Consider the following 25,763-nt stretch of genomic DNA (forward strand, 5'->3'; position numbering starts at 1 on the left):
TAGATTGTATGTTTACTGGTAACTTGAACATATCAGTTAGATTTTCACAAGGGGAGAAACTTACCTGCTGTTAAACATTATTTGTTGATAAGCAGCATTTCTCTCTGGAATTGTTAGCAACAACAAAAATATAGATTGTATTAAATGGTTTTAAAAAATAATTATTAGATTAATATGCATTCATCAAAGGGCTTTCGTATATGAGAAGTTTCCATTCATCTTCCTTCATAGTTTACTTTTAAAAATATGTGACAACAATAAATAAATAACTTTAATCATACATTATACTCAAATGTTGAATCATGTACAGAAAAGATAAAAACATGACTAAATAAGAGATCATCACTAATAAACCAATCGTTAATTTTGCTTTTTCAGCCTTTCTAAAGCATTGCAATTACTAATAAAGCAATCGCTATTTGTTATTTAAGATAATTAACTTTTTATAACCTATGACTAAGTTGGGACGCTGCCTGTTTTTGCTGCTGATAATAATAAAACCATCAGTTCTAGAGATCATGAAGCAAGCATTCCTCCAGACAATCTGAAAAAATAAACAACAAAACCATCCCCTCTTGCAGCTCAGAAGAGATCCACATACTTGTTATATTACAAAAGAGAAATAAAACTAAAGATTGCCAAAATACGTCCTCAGTTTTCCAAATGGTTACATTACTGCTGAAAAGAAATTAGCTAACACATATTTGCCTTGGACATTCTTTACATGAAAAGAACTGAAATTGCCTCCTCTGAATATTTAAACATAAAATGCACATAAGCGTGAAATACATAAATACTATTCAGATGGACCAGAAAGTTAAGAGAAGGGTACACTATCCACATTAGAAATGTGCATTGACAAAGAATAAGGCCTAACAGCTTCTACATTTCAGGTGTTTGTAATTATACAGTTCAAATAAGAAAAGCATAAATGCAAACAGAATGATTTACCAGTTCTTAACTACACTGATGTATGCAGCAATGCATCTGGAGATTGACAGACCGTCATGATTCTCCATGGGAACCATGAAATCTCATGCTTTGCCTGTCCTTAAACCCTTGTGATCTACATCAATTCTTGCAATCTAAGGCAACATATCCATAAATTACAAAATTTGTTAGCATGTACAGCCACCACCTTTTTTACCAATTCAAGTACAGTGAATCAAGTTACAACAGCAAACCAAAGCCAATTAGTCTGCTCATGAGGCAATATAACTTATTTAAATGTAAGCTACTCAGCCTCCACAACTTGACCTGTCATTTCATCAGATTCATCTTTTTCCATATTTCCATCTACACCTATGCTCTGGTCCTCATCATCATCACCGTCGTCAGCTTCTACAGCAAGCTTACTCAATTCTTCCTGAATCAGAACTTTGACAGGACCTTTCCTTTCTGTTAAATCCGTATCAAATCGACCAGCTGCAAACATTTGAAAACAGTTTTAACTTCCAAAAATTGTCCCAATCTATCAGAGCAACATTTAACAAAATCATACAAATAGAACGTGAACGAATGCAGAAGACAAGCACATATAAGTATAGAACCCAAATCTAAAAGTTTTTACATACCAAGTTGCTTCACTATGTCAGTAAAAGTTGCCTGCAGGACAAAAAGAAAGTTTATTCATAACTGGCACAATAAGATGCTTAATGCAAGGTGACGACAAACATGCTCTAACAACAATTTGAAACCAGGTTACTTCTTATGATGTACTCACTGTGTTAAAATCTACTCCTTTAAGAATATCAGCAATTGCTGAACGCAGTTCTTCATCAGATGGATCCAATGTGTCAGGCTTTCCCTTTGCCTTAGTTTTGCCATCTGCACTAACACAAAATAGTGTAAATGTTTCCTCCAGTGCAATGCCAGAGGCTTGAATAGATGTGAATTGAACACATGGTACTTCCATGGTCCACAATGTAAATAAATGGTGCTTACTAGACACTTCACAATTTAGACATCAGTTGTAAGGTAACATTATTTGCCAATATATATATATATATATATATATATATATAGAAATCAAGGTTCTATTATAATTACCTTTTTCTTTCAAGTTCAATTTAGCCGCTGAAGCTTTTGCTTTCTTCCTGCCCTGTTTCTTACCCTCTGAAACAGGCTTATTCACTTCAACTTTTTGTTTTTTGTTTTTTCTTGAAAACACCTTGGATGAAGGAGAGTTTTTAGGACTTGAAACTGCATTACCAGAGGCTTTAGGAGGCCCACCTTTCGAAGGACTCCTCAGGCCCTTCTTTGGAGAGGACCCCAGGTTTTTCTTATCAGCATTCTGATTACGCTTCCTTTTGTTTGACTGTTTCTTTGTTGAGCTTTTAGAGCCTTTTTTACCTACTCCGTAATCCTCGTCATCTTCCTCTTTTTCACTTCCTGGAGCATCTTCTTCCTCCCCTAGATCACTTTCTTTATCTCCATTTTCCTCTTCTACTTCTTCATCACCTTCACTCTCACCTTCTGCTGGTTCTCTCTCTTCTTTGGATCCAACACTCTTCTTTCGTTTCTGTATAACAAGAGCACAACATATTAATGCTCCTAATCATTTACAGAGCAATTTATGTTACCAGTAAAAAACCCAGCTCCACATCAAACATTACAGCATCCTATCCTGGAGACCAGATACATTATTTCAACCTGGGAACTAGTTTTTTAAAAGAATAATAAATAGGCAGTTCGGATTGGAACAATGTATAGAATAGTACTTGCAACTTAATGTATTTGACAATCACACTCAATAATAATTATTAATACCCAAAGAAGTGCATCAAACTGAAAATCAGGAGAAAGCCCATGTTTTTAAAATAGTGATTAGGGAGACTTGTTTGTTCAACTTTGCCTGCAATGGTACCTAACTCAGAAAAGCAATCAGAGAGTGTGAAGCTAAAACCATCAATAAAGCCCACAGGTTGTTAAACCACAGTTAGGAGAACTACAGTGTTAAATTTCCATTGTAAGAATTACCCACAACCACAAAGTATCAAACTGAAGACCTGAACATAGAGGCAGACAGTGGAAGGTGGATGCGGAGCCGGATGCACCCAGGGCCATGGGTGCCCTGGGGATGCATACAGCCCTAGGATGCACTTCTTGGGCGCAACCAACACATCCAGAAGCTTCTGGGCAGAAAAATGTCAATATTGACATTAAAAACTAAAAAATACAACTAGTTTGCACATTTTTTTTAGATAATGGCTGAGGTTATAGAAATATATCCAAACAAAAGAATGAAGATTAGCCTGCAGCCTTCGCTACAAAACAATCCCCTCATCTTTCCTAAGCCACAACTACTCCTACTTATTCAATCTAACTAGCCTATATATTAGCGTATTTGCAAGCTTTCACAATGCAAACATTCTTACTGCTGGCAAAATTGATCAATTGATTGGGTGTCATTTATAAATGCTTCCGGTTGAACAAAACATGCACTCCCTATAACCAAAGATTCAATAATAGAATCAGGTATACTTCAAAATTATGAAAATTTGACAGTTCATTATTTTAAAAATTAGATTCAATTCCCACTGAATGTCTACTTCTGTTGGTTGTCAAGATAGATCATGAAAAGGTGATCCATATCTTAAAATTAGGTAGAAAATTTGATCTTTCAGCATACTGATACCCTCTGATAATCAATATTATATGTTAAATGATTTCATTTGTATTTGATGTTTATCAATGCGAAGTATCATAAAATCAAATGATTTAATTTTGTATTTAGTTGTGTGTGTGGGCACACACACCGATTCTTGCACCCACATCTACAGCCACACCCGAATCAGCATCTTTGGGGAAAGCTCTGACATGTATATATTCAAATAATACATGTGCAGATATGATAATGAACAGAAAAAAAAAATAAAACAGTGAACATGAATTTTGAGATGTTAAGGTAACAGGAAATTTATAAGCCAGCATATGAGAGTCCCAAATGCCTATGGCAATGCTCTCTAAAACAAATGATTTGAAAGCAATGCTATCTAAAACAATTGATTGCACAGCAAATGACATACATACTCGTACTCCACGTAATAAAAACAAGACTGAAATATTTTGTACATATTTTCACCAATATTTGGAGATCGGGGCAAGGAGCACATCAACTGCAGGGTTAGCAATTCTTTGGAATCCACAACACTTATCAGGAAATATAGTAGCCAATCTGAACAGTAAAGAAGATGTGAATCACATAATCCATAATGCTAATAAGTTAGATTTCAGTAAAAGGGTGTCAATGTGTGCTTATAATCTGCTGATACATGCTAGAAAATTTGGATTTAGCAATTGTATTCTTTTTAAAATGTTTAACTTATTACTGATTGTAATTAGTAAGTCATTTTAATTTAAAACTATTTAAGAGAATGGTCCAGGAATTATTGAGGCATCACCTTTCTGAGGATGCACATCTAGGCAGCACCTAATTAATCCTAATCTAAAAAGCTATTAAAAGGGACTTTACTGGCAAACAAATATCAGAGCTGACATCAATCACACCAAGATTAAAGCAGTGTACTTTATTCTACCAGCAGATCGCCCCACTAAAAAGCCCAAATGACCTAGATACCCCTCAAATTCAACTCAACCATTCCCAGCCCATGCCATAAGTTTGGAAGGAAGCCTAACTGCACCTTGCTGCTCATAAGCTTCTAGAGCTAAAAAGAGGACCTAATCTCATCTTCCTATGCATAAGCCATTTAGAACCAATAAATAGGCATAGCCACATCTTGTTTGTTTGACGTAAGTGATTCAAAGCCACAAAGTGGGGCTACCACCATCTTGCTGCTCAAAAGCCATTAAAAACCAAAATGTGGGTTTAGAAATCAGCAAACCGGTTGGCTCTCTCATATCCATTGTTTGTGCAAATTTGAAGAGGTAAGCTACAAGTTGCATTTCTTTATGTTGTTTAAACTTGTTTTGTACTATGTTTTAAACTTTTACATTTGTATTTTTTAATATTTTTACTTCTCATTTTGTTTAAATTTGTTTAGTCTCTACTCTCTACTACTAGTCTACTACTATCTACTAATTTTTACTTTTAATTTTGTTTCCATTCATATTGCAGCAGGCTAGCAGCAAACACGTTGAATTATGACATTATGTTTCAAGGTGAGAAAAGTGGAACTAAGCCTCTATTTAACCCTAATGCAAACCCAAGTGCAATAGCAAGGGATAGGGCTTGGAAACATGCCATCTCGAGACACAAAAAGAGAGTTGTTACATGTTGGCATTGCAGTGTAGTGTATAATGGAAGAGGAATAAAAAGAGTGAAGTATCACCTAGCACATATACTTAGACGTGACGCTAAAAAATGCAAAAATGTACCCCAAGATGTTATGCGAAATATGCAAACTCTTCTAGAGGAAAAAATGGAGAAAAGAGAATTGAAAAAGAAGCAACATGAAAAAATAGTACAACTAGCCGAAACCCAACAAAGATCTTCTACTTTTCACTCTCCATTATCCCCTACTCCACCTATAAATACCACTACTTTTACGAGTGGGACCATTGGGCCTCGCATTCATAAGCAAAAATCAACACTTGATTCCATGTTTGCTCCACGCACGGCTCCAAGTGCACAACCATCACTTGAGGGCATGGGTTGGAACAAGGATAAACATGATTATGCAAAATTGGCACTTGGAGACTTCTTCATCTACAACAACATTTCATTCAATGCAACAAAGTACTTATTTATTTAAAATTGAATTCATGTCTTCTCTTGTTTCCAAAGTTTCAACTTTCAACTTTCAAAAAACAATAATATGCTTATTTTGTTTATTTTAATTTGTATTTTGTTTTCAAATTTACTTATAATATATTAATTTGTTTAATTTTAAATTTTATTCTATTTGTTTTAAGTCCCCTTATTGGCAAATTGGAATCAATGTTGTTGCTGTTTGTGATCCAAAGTTCAAAACCCCAAGAGGCCTTATTTTAAACCAAAGGGTGGCCGATGTAGAAGTTGAAATCAAGGAGCAGCGTGAAATGTGGAAGAAAAAGGGTTGCACCATCATGACTAATGGTTGGACTAATAAGAGAACACTCCTCAACTTTATTATCTCCTCATCAAGTAAACCATAATTATACTTAAGAGTCTTGGACATTATAAATTTAAAAATAAAACTTGTACTTAAGTGATTAAGTTTATAAATTATGAATTTATAAATTATGATTCATGATTCATCATTAATCATTAAACTAATTTGTTTCTTTTTCTTCAGGTGCCACGATTTTTTTGAAATCAATTGATGCTTCAAGAAAAACAAAGAATGTTGAATATTTTTGTGAGATAATGGATAAAGCGATAAAAGACATGGGCGAAGAGAATGTGGTGCAAATAGTTACCGATAATGCAACAAATTATGTTGCTGCAGGAAAACTTCTTATGAAGAGACACCCTCACTTATTTTGGACCTCTTGCGCTGCTCACTGCATTGACCTTGTGTTAGAAGATCTTGCTAAAATACCTTGAATAAAAACAGTTATAGAGCGAGAAAGGAGTGTATGAAAATTCATATATAATCATACATGGGTCCTCAACCTCATGAAAAAACACAATAGGCAAAAAGAGTTATCTCATTTAGGGGTCACTAGATTTGCAACCAATTTTCTCACATTGAAATCTTTGCTTGATTCAAAGGAAGGTTTGAGACGCATGTTTGTTAGTGAGGAGTGGATTGCATCATCATATGCAAAGACCACTACGAAGATTGCTACAACTGATTATGTTTTTGATGAGGCTTCTTTTTGGACACCGATTGCTGATATTATGACAGTAATTTTTCTTTTTGTCCTCATTTCAACTTTATTTTGTTTATGAAATTATGTTATAAATTATTGTTCATTTTTTAAAGAAAAACTTAAAGCAGATTATTTCTTTTCCAACTTTCATAATGATTGCAATTTGTAAAGCCGCTTGTTGTTCTCTTACGAACTGCTGATGGAGAGAAGCCCTCAATGGGCTACATTTATGAAAGCATGGATAGGGTGAAGGAGGTCATTCGCTCTTTTTCTGCAAGGAATCGAGATAAGTATGGGCCTATATGAGATTTCATTAATAGATGTTGGCACAATCTACTTCACAGGCTATACATGCAACAACCTATTTTTTTAATCCAACATACCAATTCAACCCACATTTCAAAGTTGATGATGAGGTGTGGAGCTGCCTCTACAATGTTATAGAGAGAATGTCACTTGAATCAACAATTGAAACAGATATAGTCCGTGAGATTGAGTTGTTTAAAAAAGCTCAAGGGGACTTATTTGCACGAAAGTTGTGCAAGAAAAGTAGGACAAAATTGATGCCCCGTAAATACTAAAAATCTTTGATTCTACATCCTAAATTCTAAATTTCTAATAATAATTCTATTACAGCATTACCATTTTAATTTGATAAATTCAAAATTATTGATATGATTCAAAATTTTCTTGTTTCAAATGAATGCATGGTGGGAGATGTTTGGCACAAAGGTGCCAAATTTACAGAGGATTGCAATTCACATCTTGAGCCAGCCATCTAGTGCATCAAAATGCGAACATAATTTGATGGGGACACAACCCAACAACCAGAATAGACACAATAGAAAGGGGAAATTATATTAACTGAGAAAATAAGCTAGTACAAACAGTGCAGCGAAAATAAACTCAAAACATGCCCTGCGGGCTTACAATAGCATAAATCTGGAGAATATTTCTCCTTTTAGCACTTCCTCTCAAGCTCCAATCCGAACTGCCTTTTACAATGCCAGAAATCTCCTTAAATAGACCCCGGAGGGTTAAGGACTAGGAGTACATTCTAGAAAGTGCTAGTAGACATCCACCGACAAAATAGAAGGTTCCGGAAGCTGCGTTAGAAGTCGGTGCAATTCTAGAAGAATCCAGAAACGGTAGCCGAACTTCCGGGAGGCATAACTTTTGAACCGTAACTCCGATTGACGAACCGTTTACATTTTCGGAAAGCTCTCGAAGCGCTCTATAGCCCTATGGACAAGCTTCGCTCGTCCCCCATTTTTCGACCCTTTTCGAGGTCATTTAATGCCCCAAACCTGACTCTGAAGCATTCTTAGGGGGTCTCCAAAACCCGAAAAACTGCAATAACTTTCAAACCGTGGGGCCTTTTGACCTGATTCTTTTTCTGGAATGCTCTAAATCTCGATTACATTCATCGGGCCAAGTCACACCTTCTAGGTCACCAAAATGATGGTCAAATTGCATGCTCCTATTTTTTCGGGATTTTTAAATGCACTGATAGTTGAAATATGAGAGTTGGAACCTTTATTTGAGCCAAATGGGTATCCAAAAATGCAAAGACATAAAATAGAAACTAAGTCTAAGTACATTTTTTGGGTGACACAGGATTGCCCTTATACCTCTGGATGCTCCTGCATCATAATTGGAGCCTATTTGAGCACATATACTCAAAGAAGCACAATAGGTTGGCAGTGAAAAAATTAAATGATCTTGTCTTTGTTCACTACTACAACCTTCGCCTTCGCCATAGACAGATCCTTGGCACCCATACATCACCGATCGTATTAGAGAATGTTGATCCTCATACAGAGTGGAACATAAAGATGGCTGATCCTATCTTCAATGATGAAGATGTCGAGTGGGTAGATCAAATAGATCGAGAGGCTGAGGCAGTAGCGATGGCAGTTGAAGAGGCTACAGCGCGAGGACATAGAGTGCAAGACCTTGAGGCTAGGAGTGATGGATCCCAATCTGATAACAAGGATTATGTAGGTGAGGATGAGGATGATGATGATGATGAAGATGAGGATGAGGATGAGGACGAGGATGAGGTTCAAGCTCAACCACAAACACAAGAAGAGAGGATGGCTCTAGAGTCTTCCATAACTTATCTTAGGCACACTCGTAGGAGGACATAGACTACTATGAGCCTTAGTCTTCTAGTTGTTATTTTGATTACGATATATGTTTTGAACTTATGAATTTGATACCATGGAATTTGTAATCCATGAATATTGTAAACATTTGAGTCTTTGACATTGGAGTGACACTATGTTTATTACTTTATAGTTTATAACTTTATATTGTGTTATTCAATTTTTTTCTTTCAAAAATTCACTTTTATACTTATGTGATCTATACAAAATTGTGTATGTGCATTAAGTAATCTCTATTTATCTCAATTACTATGTATTTGATGTTAATTGACTAAAAGATACATGAAACAATCTTAAAATCCTTAAAAATCTTTGAATTTCATAAATTTTTCAATTTTTCAAGTCCAATCACCAAGTCCGAATCCAAGTCAAATTTTGACCTTTCCAAGTGAGAGGCGAGTCCAAGTCCCGTAACTACGATATATATATATATATATATATATATATATATTTATTTATTTATTTATTTATATTTATGAAGCCTAGAAGCATAAGTTAAAATTAAAATGTCACATGGTATCATAAAATTAGAATGCCAAGTGGTATCATAAATGAAAGTCCTCTTATGAGCCCTCCACATAATTTTTAAATTTAAAGCAATCGCCAAAGCATTTTGATGAGAAATATAAAAGAAAAACAAGAAAAAAAATCATAAAACACTAAATCAACACAACCTTGGGAGGACTTTTTCCTGATGACTTTCCAGCTGCTTTTCCAGGGGTTCCTTTGCTCCTTTTCTTTCGCTTTTTACTTTTTGACTTCAACTTCTATATATCATAGAAGCAAGAAAATAACATAAGTACAAGAAACAGCAATAGTTAACAGAATTAGTCACAATTCAGCTATAATCTTAGAAAAGTAACCTCAATTCGCTCTTCAAGTAAAACATCTCTGGTAACATGAGGAGCCTCGAGAAACTCTATTAATTTTGCCACTACCTCTTCCTGCAGAAAAAGTAAACCAGTAGCAAAATATAAGCCAAGATTCAGAAGCCTCACTTTAATGTAATTGCATAGTGAAGCAACAACACCACTTTGCCAATAGGGGAAAAAATACAATAATTTTTTTCAAAAGTCCAACCTTCTTGGTTGATGATTTTATTCCCTGGATATCTAAAATATCACACATGTTGAACAAGACCTCTTTGTTTAACTTGTCAAGCTTAACCTTCAAATTCATTTTTTGTTTTTCCTGCAATTCAGTAAAAATCCAATTCAGTAATAGAGATGCATTCCAAACATTTTGAACTGCAACAAACGAGCCACAAGATACGAAAGCAAAGAACTTAGCTTGCTATGCCACCATAGTATCATGATATTGAGATATGCACTTAAGAGAGCATTATTCAAACATTAAACTAATCAACATAAAATACAACTATGATACTGGTCAAACGTCAAACTGGGCAACTATCCCAGTCTCCACTCATTTTTCAGAGACCATAATAGAGGTGCAGTAAAACGCTCAACAGAATTTCTCTAATGAAAATCAGATTGTATTTAGACAAAAGAATTAAACCAACTATGTCAAAGAATAAGAATCTAATGTTAATTGAAAGAATAAGAATCTAATGTTAATTGATATTGAGATGTGAAATTGAACAAAATAGATTACCTCATCTTCACCCCATATAAAGCCAGAAAATTGCAGGATGTTATTTTTTGTATGAGATGCCTGCATATCATCCAACAGGAAAACTAATTGTATTAGATATCAAAATCAATAACTAGTATTTACTGATAATTACATATCCCAGATACATTTAAAAGTCCTTAAAATTACATTTAATATGGCACAAAGAAAGTTTACTTACAAACATGCTATACGCAAAGAAATTTAGTAAACTGTAAAACAGTACACTACAACAAAACCAATAGGATGGAACCCTTTAAGCATGCATGCAAAGGGCAAACAGATAAGAATACCTTGTTTCAGAAATAAAATAATGAATAAAAGATATTTTACAAACTTAAAAATGAGTGAAAATTCTATTATTCAGTTTTAATTAATTTTATCCTAAGGCACCACTTCAGGTTCACAGACAGTTGCAGGTGTACAAACCCAGTACATGGGTACATGAAAAAATATAAACTAAAACACTAAAAGAATCATACAGAATTGTAAAGCTAAATCATTTCATAGTATGATAGTTGATCAATGATCATTGATCATTGCCCAATGCCAAAGATAAATATTGAATGTCAATTGTTAATTGATAAATATTCGAATAAGCCACATCAAGTACCCACAGATGCATACTCAAACCCAGTTCAGGGCCTGTGGGTATGCATTATTAATTTAAAAAAGTATTCAACACAGTTCCTAGAGACGGACATCCTACGAGCAGATTAGAGACGGAATCAGGAAAAAAGAAGGGACATTAGAATGTTTTTGCAGTGATATTGAGGTAAAATGGGGCTGTCCTCTATCACCCACCCTAGTTGGCTTGTATATTGGTAAACTTGAAGAATAGCTAAACAAAACTGTGAGGAGGGTGTCCAGCTTGCTAGGTGTGTGGTTAAGTTTACTTCTTTCTGCAGACAATATCATTCTAATTGCACAATTAGCCAAGGATCTGAGACAACACGCAAAAGCATTATAAGAGTTTTTTTTCAGGAGGTAGGGATGCAGGTGAACACTTGCAAGACTAAGATCATAATTTTCTTAATAAAGAGGAAGATGCAGCAAGTTGAATTCCTTGTTGAAGGAAGTATGCTAGAGATTGTGGAGGCATGTAAATACTGTGGAATTGGCTTCACAACAGGTTCCGTTGGGGGACTTGTACAACTAAACAGATGCAAGGGGTATGGAAAGCTTCTTTCTTGCTACAAAACAGGTGTAGACAAGCAGAACTATGGAATAAGCCACATTTCAAACTACTCCCAAGTTCTAAAAACAGTAATGACATGTTTCAGAATAAAGTGACAAAACTATAAAATTGGCATTGATCATGAAGGTTTCTTTGGACTCAAAGTTTTCCAAGGGCATAATCTAATTAATATGGATAGACAATTATCAGAAAACTAATGCAAACATCTTCTTTGAATGATGCCAACCACCATGGCTTATAACCCATATTCCATGGAGGAATATTAGTATGGGTTAATTCTCTAGGATATGTATCTACCCATGACAATGTAAGAGTCAAAGATGCATATATGTCAAACACTTCAATAACATCTTCAAATTGGTAAAGTTACTCTCATATCACCCCTCTGATCCCTTTCTGAACAAATAGCCAGACTGAAAATTTCTAAACATGCTAAGAGAAGTTAATTTTTATAATACTAAACATAACTGCATAAATATGTGCATTAACATCGAAAGGAGCGGACTTCTTCATTGGAGGAGCTTATTGAGGCTAATGTGTAAAATGGCTGGAAATGATATTATTAGAATTTGTGGCACAACCAACTAACGGCAAGACTTCTGTTACAAAAACAACAAATTTTAAGCCAATTCATGATATGACTCCGTGGACAAGGATGATATTCATTCTTCTCCATGTATTCAAATTATGATGAATCATCCTAATCCTGGACAACAACACTGAAAATCTAGAGTTTCAATGTAGGATACCAAAAAAATAGCAAAGATTCCACCGATGCATTTTTCAAAAGTTGATTAAGAAGATGATAAATAAATAACAATGAAGGAATTTGCCACTAGACTTTCTAAAATTTATGAAAATAACAGGCAGGAATACTCTATGCTGAAGAAAACAGAAGACCAGAAGACATGATTATATAGAAGATTGTGCTTTGCTGTCACTTGCATAAATAATTGCAATAAATCAACATACTTACTAAAAGCAAGTTGTTCAAAATACTCGTGATTGCATATAAAAAGAAATCATTCTGAAGTTCTACACAAGTCGGATATGAAAAACAAAATGAAATTGCATGCATATATAAAATGGAAGACCTAACTAAAAGAGACCATAGATACTGACGATAGGCGTTATGTGTCAGATTATAAAAGTTACCTTTACCCGCCTTCGATAAAGAACAAAGTGGAGAGTTTTCAGACTATCATCAGCCCTACTCCGTTTGGATACTTGAAATGCCACTGAACATTGAAAAGACAGATTTTAATACACAAACAAATTATACAGACCACAACCTCAAACATAGAGGTTAAAATTGTGTATTATCTTCACAATAAGCTAGAAGCCATTCAAATCTATTAAAATACTAGATCATAAAATAAAAACAAAAGAACATTGCCAAAAAATCCAATCAATTAGAAAATGCAAATCAACAAACAGTAAACTCTTTATATCAAAAGCAAAAGCATTGCTCAAGCAACACTTTTTTAAGCTGAAATAACTTGAATCTTTTTGCTGCCTAAAAGCCAACCTAATAAGTGATCAAAGCAAGTTTTCTTAAATCTATTGTTAAATAGCACTAGTTTTAAACTCACATGACATTAAGGCTGATACTCATTCATTCAAAGGGAAGATTTACAAGAACTCTAAGAAAACTTATACTTGCAAGCCCTTCAAATATATTCTTAATGGCATGGTACACAAGAAAAAATATCACTCTGCATAATCAAAAAAATCAATTTGGAAAGCTTTGAGACTATATTATATCTTTCAAGAACACTTGACACAAACTATTTCAATTCTATCCCAAAATAGAATAACAAGGCCAAAACTTCAACTCTGCATAACTATCTTGAAACAAAATATTTAATCCTATCCCAAAAATAAAATTGGAAGGCCAAAGGCAAAATCCCATCCATTTTCTATTCATCTGCAACCACTAATACCATTGTCATATAACAAATGCTGAATTGGATCACCTTTTATACAACAATCAAGTCACCCAGAAATTAAGTTGCCAGAAAGAATATATGATTGAGGGCTACTCAATGCACTTGCAGTGCAATATGGTCAACATATTGAATTACATCACTGAAGAGACACTACTGGAAAAGACTATTTCTCTTTGCACAGATATTAGCATCCAAAGCTAGAAGCACAATGACTTTACACATATGTTCCAGCTCCACACAGAAAACAACAAATCATTCCCACAACAAAAACCATCAACCATTCCCAAAACATATTTGTACAGCTGCATGGCAGCTTAACAAAGCAATAACAAAATAAGTCAGCACCAGCTGCTGCTCATTATTTAGAGTTTGCATGCCAAAAAAAAACACAAAACAGGCATCATTATCACCTAATGCAATATAACCTAAAATAAAAGATTACAAGTCAAAAGCAACTAAATAAAGAATAGGTCAGCAAAAATGTTTTGAAACCTTAATCATTTAACCATTTAAGGCAAAAGCAAGTATTTTTATAGGTCATTACATATATTTCTATCACATCTCTGTGGCCTTTTATAGCAAGAGCAAGTATTTTTATAGGTCATTACATATATTTAACCATTTAAGGCAAAAGGTTTAGTTGTGAGTAAATTACCATCTTTTCCTAAATAAACTCTTACACATTGAGCCTAGTAAGGAAATACTTATGCAAGGTCATGTGAAATTCTGAGATGTGAATGTTGCTGTTTAATTAATTTATAAATGTTGTTTAGTTTACTGGTAAATGTTATTGTTTAGTTTATTGGTAAGCGTTAATGTTTAGTTTATTGGTAATACTGTGATCATTTTAAACAAGTGCAGGTCGAACAATTATCTAGTGCATCACCCTATATAACCTAGGTTGCGTTGTATTATTTCTAACCCCCTTTCTCTATAAAACAGAAGTAAGTAGTTCAGTTACACTACTGCAGCAAGGAAACAAGCCCTCTAATGGATATTCACTCCAATCGACAGAAAATTCATATGCACAGAAGTATTTCCATGTTTAATTGGATTGCTAATTTAGGGGCTTAACAACACTGCAAATCCAAGTGATGACAGTATAATCAACAGATTGTTCTTATGAAAACTGGACTTTGTCCATTTTATCACTGTTATCAGCAACCACTATTGAATGTAATCACCAACATTGAATAAAGGTATTTTCTTCAATTTTAAAATGCTTCACTATTTTAGTTCCTACTTATTTACAACTTCCTATGCTTCACTATTTTAGTTCCTGCTTATTTTCAACTTCCCATAGTCTCCCCATTATCTATTAATTTCTTAAACAGTTCAATTCATCTTGCCATAACTCAAAAGTCCTGTAGCATGCCAAGTTGACTCATCATAAACTCACAAGCTGAGTCCTGGCATGCCCAAGTCAAGTTTTTATGGGCTTCTCAATTCAGTTTGCTGTACTAGATGCCTAAAAAACCCTTAGAATCAATTAACCAAATTTTCAAAGTTGTTATATCACCAATTAAGTTCCATACAAGTCTGTTATGCTTAATCATACAACCAATTCTAGAGATGTTTAAACGTTAATATATAGCTCAGAAAAAAAAATTAGAGCATAAGGAATAACCAATCAAGTTGAAAATTATCTATCTAATATAAATGCAAAATATGGAATTAAAGCTTCTAATTTTTAATATACAATACAAAATTATAATAATACACATGCATAATTGATGAAAAAAAACATTGCTCAGTAGAAGAATGGCATTGCATTCGCTACAAGAAAATAATATTCCAGATAGAAGCATACTAACATATGCAACTTTGAACTTGCCATTTTGAATCTTTGGGCAAATCATTATATAAGCTTTTGACATGAATAAGTGAAAATAGCAATTAGCAAGGTACAAATTAAACCCGTAAAAACAAGCTACTGCTCATTTTTTCAGTGAATTCACGTCAACATCCTACAATTGACAGGTTCATATTCGTTAAAATTTCTGCACTCAGGATCACAAACACATAATAGATAAGCACGGGCATTACATGGTGCTATAATTACGGGTCAAGCATAGGAGTCACTACTCAAACAATTACAAAATGCCACATGAAAACGTTAAAGACGAGCATATGCCCAAAGCAAGTAACTGAGAATGCTATAATAGAGTAAAGCAAACCAAAAAAAAGAAATTACACAAAAAAATCGGTGTAATACTGATACATGAAATGAAAAGAGCAAATTATTTACTTAAATCTGTAATCGAGAAAAAACTGATTCTATCATTAAAAGAACACAACTAAATGACAGGATATACAATAATAAAATAAATGCTTCAAACAGAGTAAGGTCTCTGGGAAAAGCTAAGATACAGTTTACCTACCAATGTTACGTTAGCCATTCTTGAGGACTGGGGAAATTGAATTGTTCGAAAATAAGGACTTACCATTTGGAATGTCTTTAAGCAATGTGCCCTTGCCCTACACAAAACGACATTAAATCCAAGATCAGAAAAGAATATAAATGTAATCGCCAAAACGAAGTTGTCTGCTTTGGAAACATGACCAACCTTTTCAATAGCAATCTCCTTGGAGGTTTCCTTCTCAGTAGAAGCAACGAAGCGCTCAATAGTCTTCCTTTCTCTTGATGGACGATCAGAAGGCGTTGTAGTGAGTTCCTTGCTAGTTCTCTTTCTAGATTCCGCAACCGTACTTTCTCCCTCCTTGCTAGGACTCTTCAACGCTGGAGCTTTACCCCGCTTTTTCTTCGGCGTCCCAACTTGGTTTGCTTTAACAGCCTCTTCAAGGACGCTCTCCTCAGCTTTTACATCCTCCGGAACAGCTGATTTATCACCTTCCGCTTCATTTCCTGTTTCCCCCTTTGAGACTTCCGACTCATGAAGCTCTTCCTTTTCATCTCCACCCTCTCCCTGGTGTTCAATCGCCGTTGCCTTTTCCAAATCTTCTTCGGGACCTTTCCCGTTGGCATGAGACTCCGCCACAGCTACAGGAGACTCTGCTCCTGCCCCTGCCATCTCTATCAAACTTCCAAAAACCTGGGCTTCAGATCTCCCGACAAACAAACAGACAAACAAACCCTTCCTGAACTAAAACCCTGAGCGTCCCGCCACTCGAACTGGAACCAAAACTTTATCAAACAACCCGCGAATGTTCCACCAAACTCGCATCACATCTCTCCTAAGCACCCAACAGTGCGATTCGAACCACGATCCGGCAATTACACCGTGATGCCGCCTAACTTTTAAGCGCCCAAAAATATACGCCTAGCTTTTCCCACTCCTCACAAAACCCTGAGCTTCTTCTGCTTATACGCATTTACTTTTCCCTCCTCTTCCGTATAGTATCGGACTTCAAAAGGGATTTAAATCCAGTTAAATCAGGGCGGGCAGAATTCTAGCGTTTGAAACTCAATTCATATGGCAAAACAATCATCTTCTAATACTCGTTTCTCCTTAGTTCCTAACTATTAAATACACAAAGACTCTGATTGGTCAACGAGCTACTTTAGATTTTCCCTGCCGTCAGATTAGTCATCGGACGAACTCTATTCATCCACGTGGACTGTGCAGGTTGGGCTACCCGTAATCAACGGTGTCAAAGGCTTTCCTAAATGGACGGGTGGTACACGGATCGATGACGTGGCATGTAATGACAAGACTATATTTGTGCATATAATGGTGGCTATTGTTGATGGATGGGCTTCCCGCCGCGCATTTTATGTATTTTTGTCACTGCCTCTATTATTCCGATATAGTGGCCCATGGCACAAATTGTAATGGTACATTTTTCATTGTTTTTGGGTTGGTCAAATGAGAGTTTTAAATGGTCCCCTCTGATTGGTTTGTTTATTGGTTATTTTCTACACGTGTCTTAGTTGTTTGTACAAAAGTGCAAATCAAGCCTTTGATGGGTTTTTTTCAAAGCAAAAGAGATAGATGGATAAATTTTAATGTTGAGTGGTTAAATATATATAGTTATTGGTCTTCAGTAAAGCACTCATTTTTCTATGGAGGTTGATGATAAGTGCCTATTGTAGAACTTATCCAAAACGAAAGCCTTTATGGCCTGTTTGGCTAACTAGAATTGAAAATTCTAGTGTTGGTCTTGTATCTAGATGTTGTCACATTTTGGATTTGTAATTTGGAATTGGATTTTTGAAAAATAGTTGGATTTGTCTAGTTCACCCAAAATCTAATGGAGAATATGTGTTTCATACATTTGGTTGTACAAAATTGGAATAAAATTTAATTTTACAATTTTTTATTTATTTTTGTTTTTAATATTTTATCTTATTACTTTTTTTTATTTTACATCTTTTAAAATTGATTAATTTTTATAATTTCAGAGAAGAATTTTTTTATTTTTTTATTTTTACCTTCACGTTTTTTAATCATGATATGAAACTAATATCTTGAAGGTGAAACCCTCACATAGGAAAATTCATATCTATCAAGATAAAGTTGTCTCCTTGGATTCTGGGTAAAATAATTGTCGATATAGTCTCTGGTGGAATAATATTGAACACTATTGTTATAGGTCATCACCAACTCTGTCTTTTCTAGAGATGGGTCTAGTTTTGGGGAAAGCACCCACTTGTAGGATCCATAGAGCTTCTCCACAAGGTTAGATTCATGCCCATCCAAAAATTCATGCTAGCCAACCATGTATCTCTTGGATGAGCAAAACTTTTCCAAACAATCTTAGAATTATTTTGGCCATCACCAGGATGATGAAATTACCAGAATCATTATCACTACCCACAACGATTTAAGATTATTATCAATCAACCAAACTGACTAGCCATTACTATCAAACTGTCAGAGACAACCATCGCTTGAAAAGTTTAAAAAATCGAGCATGTCTTTGACAGGATTATCTTTGTTTGCAAACAAATTCAGAGCCAAAAGTAGTGAGTTGAATTCAAACATCGTCTACATGATCTCAAACCAAAAGGCTTGTGACTCAATCTCTGGGTGATTAATTTAATTATTTCTACCCAAACCTAATGTTTATTTAATATAAATAAGAGGAAATGGGAATAGGAATCGCCAATTTCGATTCCACATTTTCAAGTGGAATATCAATTTTTCATTTTGGATCCAAAATGGGAATACAAATTATAATTCCCAATTCCAATATTGGTGCATCCAAACTACAAATTAGAAATATTAGGAATTAGCTACTTCGAATTCCAGTTCAATTCCGAAAAACAAATGGGCCCTTATTTCTTTGCTATTTGTGGGACACATTTTGAAAGTTGATATTCCACTTACATGTCCACTTGATGTTTTGATGTGCCCACAACTTCTTCCTTTTGCCCAACACATCAGTAAAGACAACCTTAGCCCATTTGTTGTCTTCCATTTGTTCGACTCTTTTAAGGTAACTTAAGAAACACGTCATAGTCATTGTTTCAATAAGGCAACCCATTTTCACTTAACATGACCTCGTATGGGAGTGTGCTCTTGATTTTAAACATACTTATTATTAAACGCTTTTGAATTCCTTCTAATTGCTTCCATTGGGAGATGGATGTGGTTTTGGCCCAAACTTCACACTCATAAAGAGAAATCAATACACTAAAAGGCTAGAAAGGATTTAAGTAGTTTTCCAATCCCACAATTTTGTCTCTCTACATTTGTGCTGAAGAGCATAAAGGGCATTCCAACCACCTAAAAAAAATTTCTTTTTGCTACATTCCAAACTTAGGTTCTTGATAAAGTCAACGCTGAGATATTTTGTAATTCGTAACTTCTTTGAGAATGTTGCCTTCAAGTTATAACTTATGTTGATTCTATTTTTTGCTAGTGGAGAGCACAACAATTTTAGTTTTGTTGATGTTAGCCTACATTCCCACCATACTATACAAATGTTCAAGTGTATGTATGTGTTCTTGCAAATCACATGTAGAATTCACAATCAAAATGATTTCATCTACATAAAGGAGCACCCAATTGAATACCCTCATTGTTTTGCATGTTTATCCATTCTTCAAGTTTGTTTATATTAAACCAAATAGGGTAGGCGACTAGGGTCAACCTTGTTTGACCCTAATATCACTTCTATAACATTTAAAAATGCCACCTAAAGTTCTAATTTTGACTCTAACCTCTTCATATGCATGATGGACAACAACTCTGAGTTGTATAGGAACCCTAAGTTCTTCCATTTTATGTCATAGCTTGTCTTTAGGGGTCATGTCAAAAGCCTATTTGAAATCAATAAATCAACAAAAGACTTAAATCTTATCCACCCATACTTTTTCCATCACATTTCTTAAAGTAATGCAGTGATGCATTACCAAATGTCTATCTAAAACTAGCTTTCTCATTTATGTTTCTCTTCAACCCACTTGATAATTATATTTTTTATCATGTTTCCAAATAGTTTTGCAAATAAATTGTTGATTATCGTCCTTGTATCTTCTTAAATTGGAAGCACTCAATTAAATGATAGTTTAGCACTCATTTAATGTGATTTCATCATAATTTCCATTTTTTCATTTATTATGATCTCTTTTTATTCTTCCTATATGGAATTGGAGTAGGATCTAATGGATCCTCCTTGGTAATCTTATTCCATGATACAAAGCTTGAGGTATGACTTATCCACTTAGTGTCTTTTTTCATCTCCCAATCACCAAAATCACTTTCTCTACACTTAAATGGGGCTTTTCTTAATATTGCTTTTAATTTCCTAAAATCAACACCTGTTCTAAGACCTTGGGGGAATCTTGGAGCTTTCTTGGGTTCTAGGTTAGGAAGATATTATGTCCCTACCCTAGGTCATGGATGTAGTGTGTCCCTATCCTAGGTCAATGACGTAGTGCATCCCTATCCCGAGACTTATTTTGGGTCCCCTTCTCAGCCCTTATGTCAGGGTTGACTGGAGGCATTATTTATTTTACCAATTCGATGGTGGGATAATGTTTACTCCAAATCCTTTATAAGCACGCTCAGTTTCTCCTTTTGGCATCCATCTTCATACATGATCCATCATTTCATAGCATCAAGTATGTGAATATTCATTCAAGCATTCAAACATTCAAGTCATCTTCGAGTACATTTAAGGAGTTTCTTTTGCAATCCACTGGAGAGGAGAACTCTTGCATTCAAGGTGCTTTGAAGGAGCTTAAAAGGAGTTCATTTTGGGGCTTCATCGTTTATCTTCCATGCTCATGTCACGACCTATCAAGATCTAGCTTCCTCTATTTGTGATAGTGAGGCTTGTCACTAAGAGAGAGTTTCAACATTCTTTCATCTTCTACATTCACATCTTCTTGATTTAATCAACTTGGTAAAGTGAGCTCATTACATTCCATTGAGAAATATTAGTATTGTAAGGTGGATTTATTCATTTACTTTACATTTCTAGCATTACAATTATTTCTATTTCAAGGTTAAGCCTTAATCTAGGGTTTGATCAAGGCAAACCCCCCATCAACATTACAAAGCCAATTTTCTTGTAGGTTACAAATCTTGGAAGGCAGAATAGAGCGCAAATGTAGATAGCCTTTTCAAAAAACTTCAGAGATGCAAAATTAATTTTGCAATCGAATATAGAAGGTTAGAGATGCATTGTGTCCCCATCCCTGCATATTGACCTTATCGTAATTGACATAGCCCCTATAGGTCGACTCTAACGTAGAACCGAATAATTTCTAAGTTTTCTAGATCTTGTATTTTTAGGTTTGTAACTAGATTTATTTGTTGTCTAGAGTACTAAAGAGGGTAGAAAAACATGTATGTAATGCCCACCCATGGTTTTCTTTTCTGTTATATTTACCAAACTCTTTTTATGTCTATTTCATGTGTGTGTTAGTTTCAAGGATATTAGGTTTATAATTATGATATTATTTCAAGACTTGGATTACATGTATATCAATAAAGAATTACTTAGTTGATTATATTTCACATGTTGATTGATGATTATGATTACTAGTGCATTAATAATGTTTTAATGGTTCTTAGTTAGTAAATGTGGTTGCTCTCATGATGATATAAAATGATGAAGATTTTATATTCACAATTATGTTTTTTCCATGCTTTTATATGTGATTATTTGTACTCAAGACTTATTACGGTACTTACCCCATAGTTGCATGTGTATGGTGTGTGTGTGTTTGTTTTAAATTTATGTTTGATGTGCCTGATATGGTTGAGGGAGGGAGTTGTAGTCACCTGTTAGTCGAGATCTACACGATGTACCACTCTCCACCATTGTCTGTTTAGCTTAGATATATATGCACATGTACATGCTCGTCTTTTATACAGGTTTGCAGGTACCAGTCATTGACTTCCCTAAATTGCCAGGATGAGTGTGTCCTATTGCAACTACTCAATGGTAAGAGTGGGGAGATAATGTTCAGGTCCAATCCCAACCAAAGACTAATTACTTGTCCTGAGAAGGAGGACATGTATTTTACTTTCCACCCTTTTTAAACCCATGAGTTTACCTTTGTTTGTGTTGTTTGATTTTGAGTTTTGATCTATTTTGGTAATGTTGCTTTTATGCAGATTTGGCTATGTGATTTATTTGGTAAATGATTTTAATTATAATATTTGGTTTAACCATATAATATTGAGAATTATTACTTGATTAAAAAAGAAAATATTGAAATATGAGAATATTTAACTAATTAAATATGTGCTTTAATTTAAAGACTTAATTTAAAAGTTTATTTTAAGAAGTTGGATAAAAAGAGAATTAAAATATTAAAAGATTAATAATTTAATATTGCTTTACTATAATTATTTAATTAATAATAATCAAATTAGAGTTGCATTTAAATAATAAGCTTTAATTATTATTAATTTAAATAATAAACTACGCTTTGATTAGTGCTTAAACTAATTAATAAAGTGGACGAAAATAAAATAAAATAATATTTTAATTTAAAAATTCTCTAAATGTGCATGAAAGGATTAAAGAAAAAAAGTTTATTTTAATGAGAGCCCTTTTGTAACGCCCTCCGGGGAACCCAAAAGGGAAAAACATTCCCGAAAAAGATACCTACTAAAAACGGAAACTTTTTCGAAATGGAAACCCACTAACAATGTAAACTTTTCCAAAATAGAAACCTGCTAATAATATAAAATTTCCTGAAATGGTAACCTACTAAAATGGAAAATTTCTCGAAATGGCAACCTACTAAAAATGGAAACTTTCCCAAAATGGAAACCTGCTAAAAACATAAACTTTTTCGAAATGGAAACCTGCTAAAAACATAAACTCTCCCAAAATGGGAACTTGCTAAAAATAGAAACTTTCCAAAAACATAAGCTTTCTCGAAATGGAAACTTGTTAAAACAAAAACTTTACTGAAATGAAAACATGTTAGAAATGGGAACTTCCCCTAAATGGAAACTTGTTAAAAACATAAACTTTAAAAAATAAAAACTTTCCTAAAATGGAAACTTTTTAAAAATGAAAATTTTACCAAAATGGAAACATGCTAAAAATGGAAAATTTCCAATCTAGATCTGATAGAGCAATGAAATTTAAATAGTTAAATTTCATAATTTAAAACTAGTTTTCTTTTCAGAACCCCTATCCCAAATTTAATCTAATCCATCACGAATCACCCAATTTTAAAAAAATGAGGGTTTTCAACCTCAATTTAACAAACAAGGGTTTCAAGAAGATGAAATTCACTCACAAACGTCTTCAAAAACAAAGAACAATAGATTCGCAAACAAGGGTTTCAAGAAGATGAAATTCACTCACAGACGTCTTCAAAAAAAAAGAACAATAGATTCGCAAACAAGGGTTTCCACCCAATTGAAATTTTTAAATAATTTCATGTAGACACGAAGAATACAGAGAATTCAAAGAATGAAAATCAATTTCTTCTCAAACAAGGGTTTCAACCCAAATATAATCTAAAACAATTTTAATCAGACATAGAGAAGACATATCATTTCATAGATGAACTACTACACAAAACTCACGAGATCCTACTTGGATTTGATGCTAAACAAAAAATGCACAAAACATGCAAAAAAAATTCTTTTCTTTCGAAAACCCTCTTCCTAGAAATTGACTTCTCCAAACCCGTGTAATTGCACAATGAGCTCTAGATCTTTGATAAAGAGTTCTCCCCTAAATTTAGGGCTTCAATTGTACAATCACGCTAGAAGACTCGTTGATCTTTATCTCTTATTATATTTTAATTTCATGCACAACCTTTTTGCCATTAATTATAATATCTTTATTAAATAATTTTCTTTCTCTCTTTTATTTATTTATTTTTCATGCATAACCTTTATAAAATTTAATTAAAATAAAATTTATTAAATTTATGTTTTCTCTCTCTAGTTAATTACGAGACATTTATAATATATTTATTAATTAAACTAATAATATTATTTAGAGTTTATTTTTTAAAAATAAAACTCCTAAATTTTTAATTTTTAAAGCAAAAGTGGCATATTCACCATATTTTATTAATAAATTGGTTCAATAACTCCCCCGTGGAAGAACCAGGAAGAAACCCCGAGATCACAGTTATATACAAGTATATATTTGAATACAGATAGTTACATATACAGTTACAAAAGATGTTGAATGGGCACATAGTCCTATTCCTAACATAACCCATATTCTGAGAAATTCAATTGATATACAATACATAGGAAGACCATGCATATCAAAACCCAATAATTACTTTGTACATCAAAAAAACCCTGCTTCAGAAATTTAGACACGGTCTTATCAAGAAACCATCAAAATTTTAGACACAATAAACAATGGAACATTTATTCAACCATGTATGTCGAACCCCAATCCTCAACCGGAGACATTGAAACATGCGGGGACCAACCCGAAGGATCTGAACTAGTAGCCACCCCAAAATTTGATGATGACAGATGTGAAGAATGTTCCACATGTGAAAAGCCAAAAATCCATCCACGACCATAGGCCAAAGCTTGAGGACAAGGCATAACATGGTTAGTGGCCTATGTAAATTGTTCTTCCAATTGAGATACACAACCCGAGCCTGAAGGTTAAGCATTGAGATCTGGCACCACATCAACTGACCTTGACGAATTCCCACTATTGATAGGGCACGAATGAAGTAGCATTGTTGGCCGAGGTGATGGTAGCTTATCACACACCAAAAGTATTGTTCCCACATCATATGGGATATTAAAACTATGTACCCAAAATCCTCAACATCTAACAAATATTTAAGTTGTCAATTTCAAACTCCACTTATGATGAAGAGGTTGTCATGTCTGCACAAACCAAGGCCTACAGTCTTGTGTCTTGTTTAATGATTTCAACAGGTGCCAATGACATCATATCATGTCCATCGCATGCTCTATTAGCAAGATAATCTGCCACTACATTCCCCTAGTGAAGGGTATGGGATATGTATATTTCTTTGAAGGAATCTAATAGGAACCAGATTTGTTGGAAGATATATCCTAACTGCTAATTGTATGTTTCCCATTTTATGCAGTTATTAATAATGATCAAGGAATCCCCCTCTACTTGTAACCTTTTGAATTCGCCTGCTTTAGCCAGTGTGAGGCCAATGAATAACCCCTGGGCTTCAGCCATATTATTTGTACCGCAAGGAAGAGAGCAAAATTGTAATGCTTTCCCAACTCCATGATGATCCTGAATACACACCACTGCACCTGATTCACCAAGATTCCCTCCAGAGGATCCATCAAAGTTTAGTTTCACAATACCTTCTGTTGGAGGAATCCAACAAATCAACTTACAATCTAGTGGTTCAGAATAATGATGTCGTTGATACCAGCCAAATGGCACATGAATATGTTTTCATTCCCTTGCAATCACACTATCCCAACTTGTCATACGTAAATTACACTTAAGCTTTGAATGGCTAGAATTCACCATTTCGGATATTGACTTTTCCAAATTAGTTTGTATTGCTTCAATTATAGAGGAGATCTTACAGAATATTCTTTTATTATGCTTCCTCCAAATTGCCCACACAACCAATGCTGGGATACATGTCCATAATACAAATAATAGAGAATCTAGGTATAATTCTGGCCAAGACTGAAA

The 25,763-nt window shown here is 34.3% G+C and overlaps 1 protein-coding gene across 2 annotated transcripts; it reads right to left on the bottom strand.

Moving 5' to 3' along the window:
* Positions 1 to 260: 260 nt before the first annotated feature.
* Positions 261 to 17,002, bottom strand: LOC149539595 (DEK domain-containing chromatin-associated protein 2-like). Of its 2 annotated transcripts, XR_016356272.1 has the most exons (12): positions 16,271 to 17,002; positions 16,148 to 16,181; positions 12,910 to 12,992; positions 10,539 to 10,598; positions 10,005 to 10,115; positions 9,788 to 9,868; positions 9,599 to 9,691; positions 2,050 to 2,521; positions 1,724 to 1,827; positions 1,575 to 1,605; positions 952 to 1,425; positions 261 to 544 (listed from the first exon to the last, which is right to left on the bottom strand). XR_016356272.1 is itself a non-coding variant. In XM_089800822.1 (11 exons), the coding sequence occupies exons 1-11, from the start codon at positions 16,733 to 16,735 to the stop codon at positions 1,235 to 1,237; spliced, it is 1,725 nt and encodes a 574-aa protein (XP_089656948.1). In that variant the 5' UTR covers positions 16,736 to 17,002; the 3' UTR covers positions 856 to 1,234. The 2 variants fall into 2 exon arrangements, 1 of the variants encoding a protein (XP_089656948.1); XM_089800822.1 differs by lacking the exon at positions 261 to 544 and having other exon boundaries at positions 856 to 1,425.
* Between the last annotated feature and the right edge of the window lie 8,761 nt (positions 17,003 to 25,763).

Source organism: Cupressus sempervirens, chromosome 9 (genome assembly GCF_028749045.1).
Source record: "Cupressus sempervirens isolate cs-2001-9-10 chromosome 9, ASM2874904v1, whole genome shotgun sequence".
Lineage (NCBI taxonomy): Eukaryota > Viridiplantae > Streptophyta > Pinopsida > Cupressales > Cupressaceae > Cupressus > Cupressus sempervirens.